Consider the following 24,679-nt stretch of genomic DNA (forward strand, 5'->3'; position numbering starts at 1 on the left):
AGGGTTGATTTCCTTTAGGATTGACTGATTTGATCTCCTTGCAGCCCAGGGGACTCGTAAGAGTCTTCTCCAGCACCACAGTTTGAAAGCATCAATTCTTCGGCGCCCAGCCTTCCTTATGGTCCACCTCTCACAGCCATACATTACTACTGGGAAAACAATAGCTATGATTATGCGGACCTTTGTCGGCAAGGTGATGTCTCTGCTTCTTACTATGCTGCCTAGGTTGGCCATAGCTTTCCTCCCAAGGAGCAAGCATCTTTTAATTTCGTGGCTACAGTCACCGTCTGCGGTGATCTTGGAGCCCAAGAAAATAAAATCTGTCACTGCTTCCATTTCTTCCCCTTCTATATGCCAGGAAGTGATGGGGCCAGATGCCATGATCTTCGTTTTTTTTAATGTTGAGTTTCAAACCAGCTTTTGCACTCTCCTCTTTCACCCTCAACAAGAGGCTCTTTAGATCCTCCTCGCTTTCTGCCATTAGGGTGGTATCGTCTGTGTATCTGTGGTTGTTGATAATTCTCCCGGCAATCTTAATTCTGACCTGTGATTCATCCAGCCCGGCGGTTCTCATGATGTACTCTGCATATAAGTTAAATAAGCAGGGCGACAATATACAGCCTTGTCGTACTCCTTTCCCAATTTTGAACCACTCGGTTGTTCCATGTCCAGTTCTTACTGTTGCTTCTTGACCCTCGTACAGGTTTCTCAGGAGACTGGTGAGGTGGTCTGGTACTCCCATCTCTTTAAGAATTTGCCACAGTTTGTTGTGATCCACACAATCAAAGGCTTTAGTGTAGTCAATGAAGCAGAAATAGACGTTTTTCTGGAATTCTCTTGCTTTCTCCATGATCCAGCGAATGTTGCCGATTTGATCTCTAGTTCCTCTGCCTCTTCAAAACCCAGCTTGTACTTCTGGTAGTTCTTGGTTCACATACTGCTGAAGCCTAGCTTGTAGGATTTGCAGCATAACCTTGCTGGCATGTGAAATGAGCACAATTGTACAGTAGCTTGAACACTCTTTGGCATTGCCCTTCTTTGGCATTGGAATGTAAACTGAGCTTTTCCAGTCTTGTGGCCACTGCTGAGTGTTCTAAATTTGTTGGCATATTGAGTGCAGCACTTTAACAGCATCATCTTTTAGGATCTTAAATAGCTCAGCTGGAATACTGTCATATCTGCTAGCTTTGTTGTTAGTAAAGCTTCCTAAGGCCCACTTGACTTCACGCTCGAGGATGTCCGGCTCAAGTTCAGTGACTGCACTATCATGGCTATCAGGGACATTAAGATCTTTCCTGTATAGTTCTTCTGTGTATTCTTGCCACCTCTTCTTAATCTTATCTGCTTCTGTTAGGTCCCTGCCTTCTTTGTCCTTTATCATGCCCGTCTTTGCACAAAACGTTCCCTTGATATCTCCGATTTTCTTGAAGAGATCTCTAGTCTTTCCCATTCTATTGTTTTCCTCGATTTCTTGGCATTGTTCATTTAAGAAGGCCTTCTTGTCTCTCCTTGCTATTCCCTGGAACTCTGCATTCAGTTGGGTATATCTTCCCCTTTCTCCCTTGCTTTTCACTTCCCTTCTTTCCTCAGCTACTTGTAAAGCCTCATCAGACAGCCACTTGGCTTTCTTGCATTTCTTTTTCTTTGGGATGAATTTAGTTGCTGCCTCCTGAACAATGTTACGGACCTCCGGCCATAGTTCCTCAGGCACTCTGTCTATCAGGTCTAATCCCTTAAATCTATTCCTCACCTCCACTGTATATTCATAAGGGATATGATTTAGGTCATACCTGAATGGTTTAGTGGTTTTCCCTACGTTCTTCAATTTAAGCTGAAATTTTGCAACAAGAAGCTCATGATCTGAGCCACAGTCAGCTCCAGGTCTTGTTTCTACTGACTGTATAGAGCTCCTCCATCTTTGGCTGCAAAGAACATAATCAATCAGATTTTGATATTGACCATCTGGTGATGTCCATGTGTAGAGTCGCCTCTTGTGCTGTTGGAAAAGAGTGTTTGCTATGATCAGCGTGTTCTCTTGGCAAAACTCTATTAGCCTTTGTCCTGCTTCATTTTGTACACCAAGGCCATGCTTGCCTGTTATCCTGGTGATTTCTTGACTTCCTACTTTGGCATTCCAATCCCCTATGATGAAGAGGACATCTTTTTTTGGTGTTAGTTCTAGAAGGGGTTGTAGGTCTTCATAGAACCGATCAACCTCAGCTTCTTCAGCCTTGAATAGACTTGAATTACTGTGATGTTGAATGGTTTGCCTTGGATTCGCACTGAGATCATTCTGTCATTTTTGAGATTGTACCCCAGTACTGCTTTTCCCACCCTTTTGTTGACTATGAGTGCTACTCCATTTCTTCTAAGGGATTCTTGCCCACAGTAGTAGATATAATGCTCACCTGAATTAAATTCACCCATGCTTGTCCATTTTAGTTCGCTGATTCCCAAGACGTCGATGTTCAATCTAGCCATCTCATGTTTGACCACCTCCAGCTTACCTTGATTCATTAATCTTACATTCCAGGTTCCTAAACAATACTGTTCTTTACAGCATCGGATTTTCTTTTCACCACCAGACGCATCCACAGCTGAGTGTCCTTTTGGCTTTGGCCCAGCCGCTTCACTCTTTCTGGCGCTACTTGGAAATGCCCTCTGCTCTTCCCCAGTAGTATATTGGACACCTTCCGACCTGAGGGGCTCATCTTCTGGTGTCATATCTTTTATCCTTGTGATACGTTCCATGGGGTTTTCTTGGCAATAATACTGGAGTGGGTTGCCATTTCGGTCTCCGGTGGACCACATTTTGACAGAACTCTCTGCCATGACCTGTCTATTTTGGGTGGCCCTGCACGGCATAGCTTATGGCTTCACTGAGTTATGCAAGCCCCTTCGCCACAACAAGGCAGTGATCCATGAAGGGGTTTGAAGAGCATACTACTAACAATATCAAGGTCAACAATAAAGAATTCTTTGAATATATCAGGAGCAGAAAACCAGCTAGGGAAGCAGTTGGACAATTGCATGACAATGGAGTTAAAGGAGGACTAGGAGATCACAGAGAAGCTGAATGAATTCTTCACATCAGTCTTCACTGCAGAAGATACAGGACAAATACCTGTGCCTGAACTGATGTTTTCAGGAAGGGAGTCTGAGGAACTGAGGCAAATAGTGGTAACAAAAGATGAAGTTCTCAACCTTATTGATAAAATGAAAGCAAATAAATCATGGGGCACAGATGGTATCCATCCTAAAGTCCTCAAAGAACTCAAATATGAAATTTCTGACCTTCTACTATGCAATATGTCCCTAAGATTACCCTCTATACCAGAAGACTAGAAGATGGCCAATTTAATGCCATTTTTTAAAAAGGGATCCAGAGGGGATCTGGGAAATTAGGCCTGTCAACATCTGTTCCAGGTAAACTGGTTGAAAGCATTATTAAAGATAAAATTAATAGGCATATAGAAGGACAAGCCCTGTGAAAAACAATCAATACAGCTTCTGCAAAGTTAAGTCTTGCCTCTCTAACCTTTTAGAGTTCCTTGAGAGTGTAAATAGACATGTAGACAGGGGTGATCCAGTAGACATTGTTTACTTGGACTTCCAAAAGGCTTTTGACAAAGTCCCTCACCAAAGACTCCTGAGCAAACTTCACAGTCATGGAATAAGAAGACAGGTCCTCTCATGGATCAGTAACTGGTTAAAGAACAGAAAGCAAAGAATAGGATTAAATGGTAAATTCTACCAATGGAGGGAAGTAAACAGTGGAATCCCACTGTATTAGGACCAATGCTTTTCAACCTGTTCATAAAAGATCTGGAATTAGGAGTGGGCAATGAAGTGGCCAAGTTTGCCAATGACACCAAATTATTTAGGGTGGTTAAAACAAATGGGGATTGTGAGGAGCTCCAAAAGGATCTCTCCAAACTGGGAGAATGGGCATCTCAATGGCAAATGCGGTTCAATGTAAGCAAGTGTAAAGTGATGCATGTCGGGGCAAAAAAATCCTAACTTCAAGTATAAGCTGATGAGATCTGAGCTAGTGGTGACCAACAAAGAAGGGATCTTGGAGTTGTGGTGGACAGCTCGATAAAAATGTCAACCCAGTGTATGGCTGCAAACCATACACTGAAAAAGGCAAACTCCGTGTTAGGCATAATTAGAAAAGGAATTGAGGATGAAATTGCCAATATCATACTGCCTTTGTACAAATCTGTGATGTGACCACACTTAGAATACTGTGTACAGTTTTTGTCAGCACACCTAAAAAAAGGTATTATAGAGCTGGAAAAAGGGCAGAAAAGGGCAACTAAAATGATCAAGGAGCTGGAGCATCTCGCCTATGAGGAAAAGTTACAACAACTGAGGGGTTTTAGCATGGAAAAATTTGACCTCCTTGCAGGAGGAGAGTAAGGGAAGACATGAGTAGTATGAAAGCTTTCATCAAATTGACAGGTGAGGGGGGTACACTGGGGCTCCAGCTTCATGGTCCATTCCCTGGATCCAAGGGACCCCATAGAGCCCAGACCCAGACACCCAGGCCAGGATTTTGTGTACGACCCGAAGGGTTGGTTTCAGGGTGGTGTGTGACCCCTCTAAATGCTCGGCCTAATGGCCCTGACCAGTTGGAACTGGTTTCAGAACCCCCAAGGTGATGGCTCATTGGCCAGCCCCCATTTGTGTAAGTAAACATCCAGGTGGGTTTAAGGGTAGTCTGTAGCCCCTCTAAGCACTCAGCATAATGGCTCCAACTAGTTGGAATCAGTTTGGAGCCCCCCAATGCAATGGCTCATTGGCCAGCCCACATTTTTAAAGGTAAACATCTAGTTGGTTTTGGGGGTGAGATGTGACCCCTCTACACACTCGGCCCACTGCCCTTGACCAATCAGAATGTGTCTTAGGACCCTCCAGAGGCCAGCTCATCATCTGACCTATCCTCAACCTTCACAGCCTTACCAACCACCGCACCCAGGGGCTGATGAGATATAGCAACACCTTTCCCGGAGCCATTACCACCACTGCAAAGCCTTTGTTTCTGCAAAGCCATGGAATCCTTTGGAGACAGTGCCTCCATGAGTCTACAGCCCCCGACCAGCCAACCAGATTTGTCGATGGGAGACTGTATGGATGCTACCCAGCAAAGTAAACTGGCTGTGTCTACGACTGAACTGAAGATAACCATTGAAGATGTCCATGAAGTTTATGAAATGATGACCAAGTTGGCAATCAAGAGGCAACTCTTTGGTGGGCCGGAAGATTTTAGGCGCCAAATGGGTAAATGGCTTGCCACCAGTAACAAACTGAGGCCTGAGGATTTTGGCTGCTTGGAGCCAGACAGCAGCTTCGAGGAGGAAGGCAGGCAACTGGAACCAATCTATGAGGACTTGACTCCTGTAGAATTGGATCCTATACCAGAGGTAAGTAGTGTGTGTGTGTGTGTGTGTGTGTGTGTATAGGTCTCCGATTATTTTCTGTTCCTCCGACAGAGAACAGGCAAGGAAGCCTTTCAAAATGTAACTGTGTCAGACACTGTGGATTAAAACTGCTTTCATACCTGCATTTGTGTGAACCTGACAAAGCCTGAAGGAGGGCTGGCCAGAGAAGAAGAGGAGAGGGAGCTGGTCAGTAGCATAGTGGCAAATTCAGAGGTGCGGGCTCCCTTCGTGACAGTCATAGCCATGCCCCCTCACAGCCACACCCCCTTCTAAGAGTACACAACCTTGCAAGATACACAGCCTTCAACTGGGATCCAAAAACAGTGCAGCTGAGAGTAAGGCAGAGGTATTTCCATTGGACGTCTGAGAAAGTGCGGGGTTAAAAGTGTTAAAATCTTTTTCACGCACTCACTCACAAACATTTTAGGTTTTCAAAATATGATACTCTATGGAAGCTTCACCCTCTCAGCCCTCACGGACAGATCCCTTCTCATTTAAACAGCCTCCTTGCATACTCCCTTAGCGCCCCAACATTACCCATTAGCTTTCCCTAAGCTCCTTCATTATATCTCCCTCTCCCCCTCCAACAGAAACGTCCACACACCCAGCTGGATTGAACTACACACACACACACACACACACACACACAGGTGTAGTGATAAATCTGGAAATGCAGGAGCTCATTGTGACAGTCTCCAAGGGCAGTCCAAAAAGGTGGGGCAGCTGTGTCGATCCATATCAACAAACCCGTTCTAGGTGTTTTCATCTCTACCAGGAGCACGTCTCTGGTAAAGCGAATAGGTCTTAATGGCCCATTCCAGACCAAGTAATCCCAAATACTTTGCTTTCCAACATGGAACAATATATTGTTGCTTGGGAAATTCATTCCCCCTACAGCTACAGTAAGGATTGCAGCTACGCTCAGAGGGAACAAGGAATTCTGAGCTGGGTGGCCGATGACATCAGAGTCCCTGCTAAAGAAAAAGTCCCTGCCAGCCCTGCCTCAACGACACCACTGGAGCTGGTGGAAGAAAATGACAGTAACATTTCTTTGTTGTAAATTATAACAAATTACAACTTCGGTTGTATATGCTATTTTTAAACCTTTAGCATGTGAATCTATGCATGTTTAGACAGAAAAATGTCCTACAGCTCCCAGCATTCCCCAACCAACATGGCTGGCTGGGGAATTATGGGAGTTGTAGGACTTTTTTCCATCTAAACATGCATAGGATTGCACCCTTAAAGTCTTATATTAGGTTTAAGCGTGTTGTATTTTAGGGTTTTGATGGTTGTGAACTGCCCAGAGAGCCTCAGCTGTTGGGCAGTATATAAATGTAATAGAGAAATAAATGTTTCAGTTTCAATAAAATGTTGAGTTGTAACCCTTGTGTCTTTATTAAGGCAGTGGCACTGCAGCAACATGGCTTTGCAGGATGCTTTATTTAAAAAGATATATTGTAACCTGGGGCGGGGGGGAGTAGAGAGTTTTGTTGGGGTAGAATCCCTCTACCGAAAAGCTTCTAAGCACAGGAAAACTCTAACCAGAAACTACGTTAAAGAATCGCTTATAGACCTATACTTTAAATCCCTATTTTAGGGGCAACAAGGAAGGTTTAAAGCGGGGGGATGCTCCAGACACAGCGCTTTGATTTTTTGCCACTTCATTCATGCACAACTGTGCTTTAAATCCCCTTCATGGATCACTGCCTTGTTGTGGCGAAGGGGCTTGCATAACTCAGTGAAGCCACAAGCTATGCCGTGCAGGGCCACCCAAGACGGGCAGGTAATGGCGGAGAGTTTCGACAAAATGTGGTCCACTGGAGAAGGAAATGGCAACCCACTCCAGTATTCTTGCCAAGAAAACCCCATGGAAGATAGCATCACCGATGCAATGAATATGAACCTGAGCACACTCCGGGAGAGAGCGGAGGACAGGAAGGCCTGGTGTGCTATGGTCCATGGGGTCACGAAGAGTCGGACACGACTTAACGACTGAACAACAACAAAAGTGCTTTAAATCCCCATTTTAGGGGCAAGAAGGAAGGTTTAAGGGGGGGGGATGCTCCAGACCCAGCGCTTTGATTTTTCACTCCTTCGCTAAGCCAAAACAAAAGGGCTGGGAAGGCAAGGAGGAGACTGGCCAGAGCAGGAAACTTCAGCGGGGCAGAGGGGGCGAGGGAGGGGGGAATTGGAAAGAGGAGGAGGAGGCGGGAAAACAGATGGGGTGAGCAGACCTAACCCACTCCAAAAAGACTCCACCAAGTCTTTCTCCATCAAGAGAATAACAGGAGTAGGGCTCCGTGGAAACAGCGCAGACACCCCACCCCACCCCCATACAACGATGATAGACCGGGTGTTTCAGAACATGGAAACACGCAAGAGAGAAGATGTGACTAGAGATGTATGAAAGTCACTTACGTTTTCGCGGATTCTGTTCATGGGGGGGGGAGGCGTTCCGTCCCTCCCCCCAGAATCCTTGACGGGGGGGGAGGTGATCCGGTCCTCCCCCCAGGAATCCTTGACTGCCGGCTGTGCTCTGTGGCGGCTCCGTGGAACAGCCGGCCAGGCCCAGGCCAGAGCCGTCCGCAGCCGGATTTCCAGCCGCGGAGGGCTCTGGGTGAAAAAACAAAACAAAACAAAACATGTATGCAAATGGCAGCGGCTATGGCCGCCACCATTTGCGTTCCTTATTTTTCTTCGTCTTAGTCTACGTAAATATTTACGTAGACTAAGACAAAGAAAAGAAAGGAGAACGCAAATAGCGTACTGGGCGCTATTTGCATTCCCCTTTCTTGTCTTCGTCTTAGTCTACGTAAATATTTACGTAGACTAAGATGGAAAAAAAGTAAGGAATGCAAATGGCGGCGGCCGTAGCCACCGCCATTTGCGTATGTGGTTTGTTTTTGTTTTTTTCCCCAGACGTGATAGGCTACATAAGTCTTTATGTAGCCTATCACATCTATGGGGAAAAAACAAAACAAAAACACAGATTGCAAATGGTGGCGGCGGCAGCCGGTTGGAAGACCAGCCACCGCCGCCACCACAGCCGCCGCTCTCCGAAACATCCGCCCCAGGTAAGTCTCGTCCCGGGGGGATCCGCGGGGGGCGGGGGGGTAGCAGGCCGTTCCGCGATGGATTTCGGGGAGCCGAATGCACTGGCATTCGGCCTCACTGAGATCCGTCACGGAATTCTCTGACATCCCTAGATATGACTGGGGAAACTTCACAATGAAGTTGGACAAGAAGTGAAGCCGATAGTGTGGAAACACACTCTTGGTATGCTAGTTCCTAATGGGTAAAATTCAACAGAAGCCTTACATAGTGTAGACCCATTGAAATGAATGGACTTCAGTTAGTCATGACTAATTTAAGTCCCATTCATTTCAATGGGTCTACTCTAAGGACTTAAACTGGATTTTACCACCTGCCGTTTATACACGGCCAAGGTTGTGGCTGCCTCCTGTAGGTTTCTAAGCTACACAACACGTTGGTTAAAACAATGTGCACAACATTTGAGGATGCAACCGAAGTACAAGCTGGCTGAGATGACATCTTCCAAGTCCCCTGTGTTTCTGTGGAGGTTTTGCCAGAGCTCCGTTGAGGCAACTGGTGGGGGCTAATTTCTAGTGAATTACTGGGCATGTTGAGAGACTGAAAGAACTGGGCATGTTTAGCCTTGAGAACAGACTGAGGGGAGATGTGATAGCGCTCTTCCAGTACCTGAAAGGCTGTCACAGAGAGGAAGGCCAGAGGGCAGAACACAGAATAATAGGCTCAAGTGACAGGAAGCCAGATTCCGGCTGAACATCAGAAAAATTTTCCTGACTGTTAGAGCAATACGACAATGGAACCCATTACCTAGGGAGGTGGTGGGCTCTCCCATGCTGGAGGCATTCAAGATGAGGCTGGACAGCCATCTGTCAGGGATGCTCTGACTCGGATTCCTGCATTGAGCAGGGGGTTGGACTCCATGGTCTTGTAGGCCCCTTCCAACCCTACTATTCTATGATTCCTCGCTCACTCCCCAACCAGTATTCCAGAGCCATGTGCACTGGAAACTTGGCTCTGGGGAGGAGGTGAAGCAGTAGGCAGGGAAAGTGTTAAGCTCCTGCCTTCTGCCTCACTTGCAGGGAGCATTCACACAGGTTTACCACCCCAATGAGAAGTAGACACACCTCCCTAGGATTCCGTGGAGCCCTTTGGGCCTATTTGGCTATAGTTACCTGCAGGATTCCTAGGTCTTGACCAGGGGTGGGCAACTTGTAGCCATCCAGATGTTCTGGCCTACAACACCCAGAACCCATAGCTAGCATAGCCAATGGTGAGGGAAGATGGGAGTTGGAGGTCAAAACATCTGGAACGCCAGACGTTGCCCACCCCTGGTTTAGATGCTGCAAGGGCTCCTGTACCTTTCCCAGAATTGCAAAGCTGTGAGAACCTCACTTGGTGGAGCTTTTCACACTGCAATTCAGCTGTCAGAAAAAGCTGCACTTGGGAGATTTCTCCCTTTCATGAAACTTGAAATAGTATCCATGGCTGGCCAATGTCTGCTTCCCAGATCAGGGGCTGGAGATCAGAGTGGACCTTGAGGAGACAAGAATATATTTTTGCTACTCATGAGTGCTTGGCCTCCACGATCAAGTTGACCCCATGGTAGCATAATACAGGGGTCCCCAACCTTTTTGGACCCATGGGCACATTTGGGAACTGTCAGAAACTGATGTGGGCACCATCACAAAAATGGCTCCCTTGGAGGACATGGCTATTCACATAATGGCTGCCATGGGGGCCTGGGTAGTTCAAAGTGTGCTAAAGAAGCAGAGGTGGGGAGAGAAATAGTGAGGCTAGAAGATGGGAGGTAGGGGAAAATAGCAAGGGAAAGGGGTAGAGGGGAGAGAAAGAGCGAGGCTAGCGGCTAAAAAGGGAGAAAAAGAAGGATAACATTTTCCAAGGTTTTTATTAAAACAAAATTGGGGGGGGCAGGGAGTGGAGAGCTTTGTGGGCAGAGGTCCCTGTGGATGCCATGTTGGGGACCCCTGGCGTAAGGTTTCCACAGTAAAGGAGAGGACATTAGCAGGCAAAAAGCATTGCTTACTTGTATATAGCTGTTTAATGCAATGCAAAATACAAAAGAAAGATTATATAATGATCTAGCATGAGGTTTTATTTGGCTCACCCCAACCCCCTTCCCACCCTGCCCTCGTTAGCATCTTTGTCTGTAGAGACAAACGTCCTGTAAGCCAGGAGCTTTTAATCCTGGTTGAAAGGATTAAAAACTCTGGCTACAACCTTACACCTACTTAAAAGGGAGTAACGTCCCATTGAACTCAAAAGGACTTGCTTCCAAGTAGACATGTATGCAATTGCACTGTTAGACTCCCACATTCACAATCAGCAGCAGCTAAGCAGTTTAAGGATGCAGCAGACGAAATCACCTGTCAATGGGCATACATTTACCTGTACAAAAATTTTTTTTATTCATTTATTCAATGTATTATTCATATATACCTATATCTATATCTCCACAGCTTAACAAAGGGTGAATCATAAGTTCCTTGGAGGAAAAAAGGCGGGATATAAATGCAATCAATCAATAATAATAAATAAATCATAAATAAATACAACACTGAAATATAGTCTAAACAAAAAGCTGTTAAAAACAAAAACCTCAATATAGAATTTAAACTGAGGCTAAAAGCAAAAGGTATTTAGATGGCTTGGGTGAACAAAAAACAGTCTTCAGCTGGTACTGAAAGGACTATAAAGACGATGCTGCATGAGTGTTTCTGGGGAGGTTGTTCCATAACTCAGGGGCCATCATCAAAAAGGCCTTCTTCCCCTTAGTGTCAACTAGAGCAAACTTTAGGAGACCGGCTGTGAGATTTAACGTCGGGAGACGCTAGAGTGCAGATCCTGCAACAACATGCCTCAGGCCAGGGTCAAAAACGGCTATATTAAGAATTGAGGGGGATTACCATTGGATGCTCTGCCTAAGGAGGGCAAAATGTCTTCTGCCATCCTGGTTCTTAGTGGTCAACTCAAGCAAGGTGCATTTGCTCCCACTGTAAGATTGAACTTTAGGAGACCCCCTCATTAGGGAGCTGGCTTCCAAAGCATGAAATATCTTGCAACTTGCAACTAACACATCAGTCTTTCCCAGTCTGCCCCTTGCAATGGCCCTTTAAAGAGGTAGCTAGGGGGTTCTTCTTCTACTACCACTCTAAAGTAAGCTCATGGGACCTCATATGGATCAGGACCCTATAGTGGAGGGTAGGGGACTTTAACCCTTTGTCCTATACATACAATTTACCTTCAACTAGATGTTATTTTGGCAAGGTAAATTGGAGGCATAGGGGGCCGAATCCAGATTGGGACCACAGTGTGTCGGTCTCCCTACTGCCACCCCCACCCCAATGCTAGGATCCAAATCTCTGTATTAATATCATAGTCTCACCTTGCAAGGACACATTCTGTAACCAAAGGCACAGGCATGGCAAATAGAAGCCCTCTGAAACAGAATCCCAATAGAAAACAGCAGGGTACTGGCAGCATTCTAGCTTCGGAGAGAAATTGAGCATGCCCAACACCACTTTGCCAGCAGTTGCTGCCATAGGCTTTCATGGGGGCAGAAAAGCCTTGATAACTTTTGAACCACTGCTCAGAATTTCACCAAACCAACAAAAGGGACACCTCCTCTAGAAGCCAGAATTTTCTTTAATTTCTTTTCTTACATTTCTATACCACCCAATAGTCAAAGCTCTCTGGGTGGTTTACAAACATCTGAAACCTTTAAAAACCTAAATTGTGTGTAATATATATATATATATATATCAGTACATCAGTAGTTTTCACCAAAATTTGCAGAAAAAAGAACACATGTGTCAGTTCTCAGCATGTTTTAACTTGCTGTGCCTGTGGCAATCTTTATTGGATTGGTTTGACATTTTGCACAATTGTAGATCGCATCAGGTAGATTATGGATGCCAAGTTTCAGGTTATTAGCTCAATAGGTGACATTTTTATACACAATAGAATTTTGAGGCTTACAATGACAAAACCTTTATTTTTGCCACTCACCTTAACTACAGGGGCACTCCTGTATCCCTTTAATAATCCAGGCCCAACCCATGAACATTCAGCTTTTATTAAAGAGGAACTGGAATAACTGACAGGTATAAGCACTTGTGTTCCATTGCCTTTCAGGTTTTCCTTCTCTCATTTTTTGCCCATGTGCGGCCACAGAAAGCTTTCAGCCTGCAAGTAGGGATGTACAAAAGTCACTTACCTTTTGCAGATTATGTTGATGGGGGGGGGGGAGGTGTTCCGTCCCTCCCCCCGAATCCTCGACAGGGGGGGAGGCGCGGAGCAGCCGGCCAGGCTCAGCCAGGCCAGAGCCATCTGCAGCCAGATTTCCGGCTGCGAAGGGCTCTGGGAAAAAAAACCCAAAAACTGTGTACGCAAATGGCGGCGGCTACAGCCGCCGCCATTTGCATTCCTTCTTTTTGCTGTCTTAATCTACATAAATATTTATGTAGACTAAGACGGCGAAAATAAGGGGAACGCAAATAGCGTAGCAGACGCTATTTGCATTCCCCTTATTTTCACCGTCTTAGTCTACATAAATATTTACGTAGACTAAGACGGCCCAAAATAAGGAACACAAATGGCGGCGGCCGTAGCTGCCGCCATTTGCGTACGCCTTTTTTTTTTACCCAGACATTTTAGGCTATGTAAAAACTTACTTGCCTATCACGTCTCTGTAAAAAAAAAAAAACAAAAAAAACCTGCAAATGGTGGCAGCCAGTCGGAAGACCAGCTGCCGGAGCTGCTGCCGCCGGAGCTGCCGCCGCCCGGAACATCCGCCCCAGGTATGTCTTGTCCCGGGGGGGATCCGCAGGGGGGCGGGGGGGCAGGCTGTTCCGCCACAGATTTCAGGGGGCCCAATGCACTGGCTTTCGGCCTCACCGAGATCCGTGGCAGAATTCTCTGCCATCCCTACCTGCAAGGTTTTCCAGACTACTGAAAGCAAGCAACCCCACTATCTCAACCACCTCGCCACCCTTACAATGCCATATGTCCTCCTTGGTCATAGTACAGCCTCTTATGAAAACACCCACAGTCCCTGAGCCAAGCTCAGTTGCCTTTGGGCACTCAGAGAGCCATGGAGGGGAGACCTCCCAGTTAAGTGAGTAAGATCGACTCTTATCTTTCTATGAAGTTATAGAAGGTGTCACAAGCAACAGGAGAGGCACAGAACACTGGAAAAGAGGAAGGGGGAAAGGGTGATCTGAAGAGCTCTGTGTGTCTTGTCATTTCTATCGCTGCGCATAGCAGTAATGTCATATTACCTGCTGCACCTCTCTTCATTCTTGCTGTTGTGTATGATCTCCTGTTGTAACCATTGTCATTCCTGTTACCATACATGGCATCCTGCCGCACCCCATCATAATTCCTGTTGCTGCGTGTGGCCAATTGTCTTGTTTGAATGTGGCATTCTCTTGATGGTGTGCATGTCTTTGGATGTGATGTGCTACAGCATATATTGGACTATGATGTGCTGCTATGTGCATGCATGTGTGAGAGAGAAGTTGCCATATCCCAGCCTAAATCTAAGTTAGTTCCCAAAGCAAGAGGCCCCTTGATAAATAGCTCTCAATCCAAACTGCTCTGAAGTGGTGAGGTTTTGTCTTGAGGTGGCTTCTGACCTTAGGGGAGGGCTCACAGGACTGAATGCTCTTCCATACTCTTGAAAAGTCTTATACCAGGCATTTAGGGTGCTTCCACATGGAGGACTCTTTCACTATCAGTTAGAAGGCATTGTGGAGCTATGCTGATTTTTTTTTCTTCCTAACGGATTTTGGATGGTAAGCAAAAAGACAGAAGGCTGAGGGTGGGCTTCTCCCAATTCCAGCATTTTTTTTGGCAGTGCAGCATTCCCTCCTCCCAGGAAAATGAATGGAGAAATTGCTTCATTAACTTGCATAAGGGGGGAAATGATCTGTGTATATGTGTGTCTCCTCTTGTCTTTGTTTTTCCTCACTTTCTTTTCCTTGTTCCTCTTTTTTCCTTTCCCCTGCCTTCTCTTTCCCAGTCACTTTTCTCCCTTTTCTCTACCCCCCCCCCGTTTCCCTCTCCCTCTCACTAGCTTGAAGAATGGACCTGATCATCCTAATTTAAGAAAGTTCATTAGAGATAAATTGAATCTATCTATTGTTGTTTTTCCTTTCTTCCTGGGTTTGGGGGCAAGCCTTGTTTGTGCTTATATTTCAAGCATTGGTTGGGACTAAGACTCATTGAAACAAATGGAAAAGTTGCCATTTTAGGCTGTAAGTCCCACACCAATCTTATTGACTTGGAATTTGGAAGTAAGTTCATTTGAATGGAGTAGGTACAATCCTATGGTCCCTGAATAGCATTGCAGGGACCATAGGATTCCTCAGAATCCCCCTCCTGAAGCCATAGACACTGCTATGACTTCAGAAGGAGGACCCCAAAATCCAATCCCTCCCCCATTCCAGAAAGAACTGGGATGCCTGCTTTCCAAGGCTGCAAAACCTGCTTTGCAGGTCCTCGGGGTAAAAAGGGGAAGGGGAGAGGCCAGGATACAAAGAATCCTATGGCGTCTCCAGTCCTGGCACCATCCCTGCCAGCATGCCTCCACTAGATGGACTCAGAGGCCCATCTAGAGAAAAAGGAAAAAAAGGAGGAGAGGTGAAAATCCTCTCCATCACTCCTCCCACCCTGCTGGCAGCAGCCTGGCAGGGCATAGGATACTTGGAAACCCCTGAGTTAAGAGGCTTTGTTCTAAGAGGAGCACAATCAAAATAAGCCACTGTGGCTTACTTAAATCATGGCTTATGCCAGGCACTTGCGGGGAGCAATTTCCATAATCACTGCCTCGGCACAGCTTGTTGCATCATCCCAACCTGGGAGGTATGGCTTGTTGGAGGGGAAAACAACCCTCCAACAACCCTCCAACACCTCATGGGTTACTTACTGGAGGGTTCTTTCCTTGTCCAACAAACCATTCCGCCTAGGTTTGGATGACATGACATGACAAGCCACTCCCAGGTGGTGATTATGGAAATCATTCCCTGCATGCGCCTGGCACACACCAAAATTTAAATAAGCCATTTAAATAAGACTTGTTGTGGTTGTGCGAACGAGGTCAAAGGGTTGCACCCTTAACTACAGCGGCTTACAGCATAAAAACAATACAAAAATCATTATAATAAAATCACATTAAACACACTTAAAAAAATAAAATGAGTTACAATTAAATACAATTTCAAAATATCCAATAGCGGTGAATACCATAAACACTATCAGCTTACACTTCTGAGTTGCATCAGGGTGTTAGTCACAGTTAAGAACTAATTAAGGAATTATCTCATGATGAAGAAAATAAGGGAGACTTTAGCCAGGTTCAGCTTCAAGATCTACAAAGAAAACAATGTCAGTGACAACATCACGATTCAACAATTGGCCCATTGAAAACTGCTGGAAGCAGAATACTGCGTTAGGTAGACTCTTTAATCTGGGAATAGTCAACATGGAGCCTCTAGGCGCCTGTGACTCCCTGGAAACCTTTCTTGGTGTCTTCCCCCTCCCCCATTTATTTATTCAATTTTTTTAAAAAAAACAGTTAACAGATTTTATTACAGGCAATTGGAATCACTTCAAAGCAAAGTGAGGGCCTCCAGCTGTTATCACCTTCATTTCCCTATGAATGCCTTTGGGCCACACCTGGAGCTCAGAGACATCCTTAGGGAATGATTATGGTGTATGCCCAGCCACCAAGAAAAAAAAAAAGGAGGGGGGGAGCTCCGTCTGGGTAAGCTGTGGGGAGGGTAAAAGAGACTGTGGGGGTTGGGGGAGTGGCAGAAAGCCAGCTGGAAGCAGCCGGGTGGGCAGTTTGGGAAAGTTGTGCTTGAAGCAAGGAGCACGAGAAGGGAGAGATGTGTTTGTATGTATGCATGCACGCATGATGGATACATGGGGTGGTTGTGGATGGATGGGGGCATGTGGTATGTAAGAGAAAGAATTTCTATCGGTTGTGAGCTGGGGTTCCCTGAAACTAATGGCTTGAAATTACAACAAAAAGGATTTCGTCTAAACATTAGGAATTACACTCCGATGGTACAAGCTCTTCAAGAGTAGAACAGGTAGCCTTGGAATGTGATGGACTCTCTCCATTAGAGCATGGTTGGGCAACATATAGCCCTCCAGATGTTGTTAAACTTCAACTCCCATCAGCCCTTGCCAGCATAGCTAATGGTGAGGGATGATAGGAGCTGTAGACCGACAACAGTTGGAGAGCTGCATGTTCCCCATGCCTGCATTAGAGTTTTTTAAGCAGAGGTGTGATGGCTACCTACCAGGGATATTTTCCTAGGGGATATTTTGCATCAGCAAGGGGTTGGGCTAGATGATGTTTGAAGTATTTTCCAAGTCTGTGATTCTATGAAAAAGCATTGCCTATGTGTATTCCTAGAAATCTATTCAGTAAATATATTGCACCAGCAGCAACAAGAACATTTGGGGGGTTGAGGAGAGCTCTGAAGAACATCTACACTGCAGTGTCAGTGCCGCTGTTGAGAAGGAGCAGAGACAAGCATCTCGGCAGTTGGTCATCAGCTGTGGGTTTGTTCTGAAACTATCTGCAGCACCTGGTCTTCCAAACACAGGTGGCTGCAAAAAGAGGATTGTTTCTGTCCCCTTGGGAATTCTCTCAGCCCAGCAGGATAACGATATCCAAGGAGTGTGTTTATTTTTGTATATTTCTAGTCTGCTTTTTGAGTAACGTCCTCGAAGTGGCTTACAACTTTTTTTGGTAAAAACCATGGAGGCATTTAAAACCCATACACTCTAAAAACAAAAATAAATAAAACAAGATGAGCCCAAGTGGAACAGGAGCAGGTGTTTCATGTTGTCTTTATCGGCCTTCCTCTTCTCCCGAGTTCCTTCCCAAAGGCCAGTTGGTATTACATGGTGGTGTAGCACAGGAGGGACAGCCCAACTAGAGAAGGAGAGTGGGGTTGTTTTTCTAATGCACTTACTATAGCCTTCCCCAACCTGGTGCCTTCCAGATGTGTTGGACAACAACTTCCAGCATCCCCCAACCAACAAGGCACCAGGTTGGGGAAGGCTGGCTTAATAGCAGTAGTGGGGAAACAGTGACCCTCCAGGTGTTGGTGGACTACAACCCCCACTATCCCTATTGTCCATGTTGGCTGTGGCTGATGGGAGGTAGAGTCAACATCTGAAGGGCCACAGGTTCCCTGCTCCTGGGTTACGGGCTCTATCACTGTGAGGACACTACCATCCTCCTATAAGTCTGATTTTATTAAGCATGAACTGCTTTGAGAACCATTGTGGTTGGAAAGCAGTATAAAAACATGTTTCAGCCAGTTAACTGAGATGTGCTTCTCGACCGTGGTGTGCATGATAATTCGACCTTTTTTTGCAGGCAGCAAATCCAGAAAATGCAAAATACATTTGGCAATTGCTGTGTAGGTGGTGTTCAATGGAGATACACTTGGGCAAGGACACAGGAGGAGAGTAGAACAAGCAAAAACCAAACTCCAAACCAAACCCCCATGTCGACAATAAGAAAAATTCCATAATCCATATTAGTGCAACATCTTTATTACACCAACCCAGGGCCAGCATCAACAGTAGACATCGCTGGGCATCTGCTGAGGGCCCACGTGATCCCAGCAGGGGCCCACTGAGAAGAGCCCTCTGGAGCTGCTGCTCTTCTTCACCTATGGAACCTGCTTGTTCACCTGCCTCTTGCTCTGGCCCAGATGATGGTGGTGGTGAGAAAGAGGAGCGGGAGCTGCCATTGTCTGCTTGCACACTGGCTCCCTGCCTGTCAAGCAACTGGCAGCAATGATCAGAATGAGCATGACGCATAGTAGCGGCCAGTGTCAGTGGCCGTGAGTCAATAGACCACAGAGTAGGGATGTTGGAGAATTCCGCCACGGATCTCAGGCCGAATGCCAGTGCATTCGGCCTCCCGAAATCCATGGCGGAACGAAGCCCCCCGCCCCACCACCCCGCAAAAGGTGTGCGAAACAGAGCACTTACCTGGTGCCGTTCGCGTAAATATTTACGTAGCCTATCATGGCAAAAGACAGGAGTGCAAATGGCGGCAGCTACGCCATTTGCGCCCTGTCTTGCACCATGATAGGCTACGTAAATATTTATGTAGCCTATCACAGCAAAAAAACAGGAACGCAAATGGCAGCTGCCATAGCCGCTGCCATTTGCGTTCCCTTTTTTTTTTTGCCCAGATAGGCTACATAAATATATACGTAGCCTATCATGGCAAAACACAAGGACGCAAATGGCGGCGGCTACGGCGGCCGCCATTTGTGTCCCTGCGCAGCCCAGCGGCTGGATGTCCGGCTGCGGGCAGCCCTGGCCAGCGGCTCTGCAGAGTTGCCGCAGAGCGGAGCCGGCCAGGGAAAATTGGGGGGGGAGGGATGGCGTGCCTCCCCCTCACCGCAGATGTCCCTGGACGAAACCAGGTGTTTTGTACATCCACCAAAGAGAGAAGGCCACCTGGATTGCTCCACCTTAACCATCTGGACCTAGCAGCAAGGACAGCTTGCCTGAATCCCACAAAAACTGGGGTAAAATCCAAAACAAGTCCTTCTTATAGCAGACACATTGAAATTAGGGATGTCGGAGATCTCTGCAACAGAACCAAATGAGTTCGGATTATCATGAATCTGACCTGCAGATTCTTCAGTGGACTGGCTTTTCCCCCGTCTGGCTGATTCTGCGGGCTTGCAGACCAGTGTTCTAACTTTCCAGAATTTCATCGTAGAAAAATACGTAAAATAAAATTTTAAAAGCTGGCCCAAACTGCACATTTTCCGCATAGGCTAAAGCGTGAAAATGTCCATTTGGGGGGAATTTGTGCATTTTCGCACGTGCGAATTTGCACAAATTAAGACCCCCACCCCCGATTCCGTCAATGGGTGGACAACGGAAAAGGTGCTTAACAATCCGTGAAATGCAGACAGAACAAGTATTATAGAATGTGTACATCCCTAATAGAAATGAATGGGACTTAAGTTAATCATGGCTAACGTAAATACCATTCATTTCAGTGGGTCTACTCTATTTATTTTATTTACTGAATTTCTTGATCGCCCATCTGGCCAGTCACCCAGCCACTCTGGGCGATGTACAGCAATACAATTTTAAAACAATAAAATTCTACTTTAAAACATAGTATTTCTAAAAATACCCTAACCCACCCCAAACGCCTGCCTGAACAACCATGTTTTAATATGTGGTGGAAGCTCATTAAAGAGGGAGCATGGCGGAGTTCCCTAGGGAGGGAGTTCCACAAAGTGGGGGCCACCACAGAGAAGGCCCTCTCCCTCGTCCTCACCAGCCTAGCTATCCTAGCTATGGGAGAGACAGCCATCTGAGGCTGATCTTGTCGAGCGGCCTGTCTGGTGTTGCTGGGGGTGCAACTTGAGATAGGCTGGGCTGGAACCGTATAGGGTTTTAAAGGTCAAAACCAACACCTTGAATTTGGCCCGGAAAACAACTGGTAACCAGTGCAACTCCTTCAGCACCGGAGTGATGTGATCACACCAGCGGCTGCCTTTAATCAGGTGAGCTGCCGCGTTCTGTACCAGCTCTACTCTAAGTAGGACTTATGTTGGATTTTACCCCTGGACCTGAACTTCCTTTGCTGCAACTGCAGACACACTTCTTAGGGAGTAAGTCTGATTGGATCCAGTGGGATTACTTATGTCTGAATAAAGATCCACAGGGGTAGGCCTCTTCAAAGTTACTTCATACATTTCTTGGGTGTAAGCCCCATGGAACTGCACACAGCAACCATTCTGATGTTTAAATCTCAGCGCAACTTGCGGACTGGACAGCCCTTCCAACAGAGCAGGAATGGGCAACCTGTGGCTGTCCAGCTGTTTTGGCCTACAACTCCTAGCACCCCTAGCCAGCATAGCCAATGGTGAGGCATGATGGGAGTTACAGGCCAAAATGTCTGGAGGCCCATCAGTCACCCATCCCTGCAGGGCAGGCCCTACCCTGTGGCAGAATGAGGCAGTTGCCTCAGGCAGCAGATACTGGGTGGTGTGGAGGAAGGCGTGGCAGCCGCCTCCTGGCCGTTCCTCTGCTGGACAGCACTCTCTGTTGCTGAAGACCTCGGCCCTCAGGAGCAGACCCATCACCAGCATCAAAATAAGGTTCGGCTGCCAGTCGGGTTGGCTTCCGTAGGTGGGGCGGGGAGATGCCATCTTGTCCTTTGCCTCGGGCAAGGAAGCGTCTTGGGCCGGCCTTGCTCCCCTGCCGCAGAGGAACAGCAAGGCGCGATGAGCCAGCCTTCAGCAGCGGTGGAGATGGTGGCAGGGAAAGCAGTCAGGCGACAACCCTCAGGGTGCAGCTTGCAACACAATCCCACGCCTACCCACCGGTGGAGGCTGGTGGCTCCGACGCCAGCGGGGCAGGGCACCCTCTCCGGGCTTCAGTCAGGGCTCTAGAGGAGCTCTCCAAGGTGTGGAGCTCCTTCCGAGCTCTGGCTGGATCTGACCGGAACCTGGGTCAGACCCGCCACCCCACCCCACCCCACCGACACCAGACCCCACCGCCGTCTACTTTGGACTGCGCCCCGGGGCTTGCTCCCAGGGAAGCGTGCCCAGGGCGGAAGCGCCCCCGCGCGCTCCGAGGCGTGCCCAGGCGAAGGTCGGGGCCACGGGGCCCGCTCCCGCGCGCGCGTCTCCTCGGGGCGGCGGGCTTCACGTGGCCGCGAGCGGCCCTGCGCAGCGCCGGAGGCCGCGGGGGCGTGGGAAAACAAGGAGGCCGGGCCAGCTGCGCCCGCCCGCCCGCCCGGCGCGCGCCGCGCCCGATTGCCCGCACCTGGGCGCCCGCCTTGAAAGGGCCGCGCCGCGCCGCGCCCCGCCCCCTGGCGGCGCCCCGGAGCGCGCAGCCCCCGCCGCGCGTGCTCCTCTCGCTCCGCACGAGCTCGCCGCCCGCGCCCTCGGGGGCCCCTTCGCCCCGCGGGGTCTTCAGGAACGCCTGGCCTCGGCCCGAGCAGGCGCGCCTCGGCCTCCTCCTCCTCCGCGGGCCGCGCTTCTTCTCCGGCTCCCTCAGCGGCGCTTTTAGCGCGCGCGCTCTGCCTCTGCCTCTGCCTCTCCCTCCCCGGCGCCGGCGCCGCCGCCCCCCTGTTGCCCCCAGCCATGCAGAAAGGCTGGAAGAAATACTTCGGCCAGAAGTCCCTCAGTGAGGTGACCATGGACGAGTACCTGGGCAGCCTGGGGCTCTATCGCAAGCTCACGGCCAAAGATGCTACTTGCCTCTTTCGGGCCGTTTCCGAGCAGGTAAAACTGAGGCAGGCTGGGGGAGGCCGGCCCAGCTGCACGCGGCTCGCGGCTCCCGGCTCTGCCCCGCCCTGCCCCCCCCACGCCGCCTTTAAACTCCCGAAGCGAAAGTGGGTGCTTGGTTTTGGCTTCTGAGCCTGCGGTGGCCTCGTTGTAAGCCGGGCCATGGTCGACCAGGGGAGGGGCGGAGAGGTTCGCCCCTCCTGGGCCAAACCCGGACATTTTTTTTCCATATTTTTTTTTTTTAAAGGGAGGTGTGCTTGATGAGTGGATAGTTATTTCTTCATGTATCTTAATTTATTTAGTTGAGGATTTATATGTTGCCTTCCCAAACATGTTTTCCCAAGGTGGCGTATGACCGGTCATTAAAAACCTTGTAAAGACGACGTTTGTTTTTTAAAACTGAAAACAGCGTGAAGCACCTCCTGAAACAGACTAATCGGATAGCTAATTATTACTTCTGTTTTAATAATCATTAGCAATATGAACGCTAAATAATGGTTAGCATTTAGGTAGTGCTTCGCAGTGTTCAAAGTATTTGTGTGTATGTGACGTGTCTAGATATACACATGTATATGGTGTGTGTATGTGACATGTCTAGTTATACACATGTATATGGTGTGTGTATGTGACGTGTCTAGATATACACATGTATATGGTGTGTGTATGTGATGTGTCTAGATATACACATGTATATGTAGCAGATATCCCCATCTGTGTGCACAGTGTTTTACAAAGAAGGCGGGGACAGTCCCTGCCCTGAGGGACTTGCAACCTAAAAAGATACCCAAGGGAGACAAGAGGAAGTGGAGTGAAATGGAGGCAGAGTGTAAAGGAAGGAATATGCAGGGTTTGCATTGACATGGCCTTGGGCTTAGCTACAGTACTGTATTGGGACTACAGAGGGGGTTGTACCATAGGCTTCGCAGAAGTTGGACCACAGCCCTGTAAGGTAGGTCAGACATTATCCTGACATTGCACGTATGGTTGGGGAGGGGATGTACAAGAGAGCTTAAGGTGAGCTACTGAGTTTATTTATTTAATAGATCTATATACTGCTTACTATATTTAAATAATGTCTCTTGAGGGTGGAGATGAGATTTGCCCTGGGGTCTTCCTGATCCAAATGAAATCTTTTAGGCTGTCTTTTAGAGAGCCAGTGTGGTGTAGTGGTGAGAGTGTTGGGCCAGGAGCCGAGAGATCCAGGTTCTAGTCCCCACTCGGCCATGGAAGCTCACTGGGTGACTTTGGGCCAGTCACAGACTCTCAGGCCAATCGACCTCACAGGGTTGTTGTTGTGAGGATAAAATGGAGGAGGACTATATACGCCACCTTGGGTTCCTTAAGGAGGAAAAAGGGCAGGATATAAATGTAATAAATAAATAAATCCATCCATCCATCCATCCATCCATCCATCCTGTGCATATTTAGACAGAAAAAAGCCATGCTGGCTTGGGTATGATGGGAGCGGTAGGCCCTTTTTCTGTATAAACATACATAGGATCACACCCTTAGACAATATATTACACCAGCTCTAGAAATCATGGGGTTCAGGTTTCTTTTTGCTTATGTCCTAAGTTCCGTAATTTGGGAGAACTTAAATGCAGAGCGGTCAGGGCCAGGGGCTGATTGGACATCTTGTAGAAAGCTCATTGTTGCTCTGGATATTGTGACCAAACAATAATAATACTTTGCATTCACGGAGTGCTTTGCATTAATTGTTCAAGGAAGTTTACACATACACTATTGCGGCCTGTGCAACATGATCCTCCCTCCACACTGCATTCATCATTGGAAACCATGCTTCCTTTCAGAGCCTCATCTGGTTGGGGCGTGGGACAGGGCCTTTCATAGGAACATACCGAGTAAGACCATTGGTCCATCTAGCCCCGTATTGACAACACTGGCTGGCAGCTGCTCTCCAGGGTTTCAGGCGGGATTCTTTTTTAGCCCTACTTGGGGATGCCGGGGATTGAATCTGGACCCTTCTGTATGCAAACCAGGAATGCTACCATTGAGTGACTGCCCCTCCCTGTGGAGTAAGGCAGTAAGTGTATATACCTGAGTTGCTGGGCAACTTGGGCAGGAGGGTGCTGTGCTCTCCTGTCTTGCTTGTGGGTTTCCTGTGGGCAGCTGGTTGGCCACTGTGGGAACAGAATGCTGGACGGGATGGACCCTTGGTCTGATCCAGCAGGGTTCTTCTTACGTTCTTAATCCACCCCCCAGTTTGATTTCCAACATTTAGGATTGCAGTGAGAACTGCGATTCCAGTGGAGGGTCACTTCTCCATTGATTTTTAAAATTGTTTTTAAAGCACCAGGTTTGCCTGTAAGCTAAGGGAGCACTTTAGGGCGCAGTCCTATGGGCTGAGCCCTCACAAGACAGAAGCCTCCAAATTCAGAGGCTTCTGGGTATCCAATATCCTGCCGGGCTGAAGCTGGCAGGATGGGAGGAGTGGCGGAGGTGATCTTCACCTCCCTGGCCTCTGATCACTGGGTTTTTCGCTACATGGGCTAGCAAAGGAGTCTGAAGGAGGCTTAGGATAGGTTGTATCCTGGCCTCTCCCCACCCCTCCCCACCCCACCCACCAGAAAGCCCCCTTTTCCCACTCTCTGAGGTCACTTTTCTGACCTAGGAGAGCAGCTGCAGCAATTGTCTCTGCACCAGCTGCAAGGGGGTGGGGGAAGTGGGTTGGATCTCTGACTCCCCCTTTCTAGGTCAGAGCACTGTCTTCATCCTCAGAGGGGGGAATCCGCACTATCCTATGACCCTTCAGACAGTGTCTAGTGGCCATGGGATTGCTCCCTCCATTTCTTTAGTCCCAGGCTTCAAAAGTGTTTTTATTTAAAGCATGGTTGAGGAACC

General features: G+C 47.8%; 1 protein-coding gene across 2 annotated transcripts in view; it reads left to right on the forward strand.

The window, feature by feature from the left end:
* Window positions 1-21,167: 21,167 nt before the first annotated feature.
* The window catches only part of LOC146338613 (UDP-N-acetylglucosamine transferase subunit ALG13-like), a 58,860-nt gene continuing 55,348 nt past the window's right edge, over window positions 21,168-24,679 (forward strand). For both annotated transcript variants that reach the window (XR_014784861.1, XM_084814148.1), the window contains exon 1: window positions 21,168-21,814. Coding sequence is in view for 1 of the 2 variants with exons in the window: in XM_084814148.1 (XP_084670274.1) it covers window positions 21,674-21,814 (141 nt within the window). In the remaining variant the exon portion in view is untranslated. The remainder of the gene's footprint in view (window positions 21,815-24,679) is intronic.

The sequence above is a fragment of the Heloderma suspectum genome, chromosome 9, assembly GCF_057233095.1.
Source record: "Heloderma suspectum isolate Gila_16-S chromosome 9, 16-S_ref, whole genome shotgun sequence".
Taxonomy (NCBI): Eukaryota; Metazoa; Chordata; class Lepidosauria; order Squamata; family Helodermatidae; genus Heloderma; species Heloderma suspectum.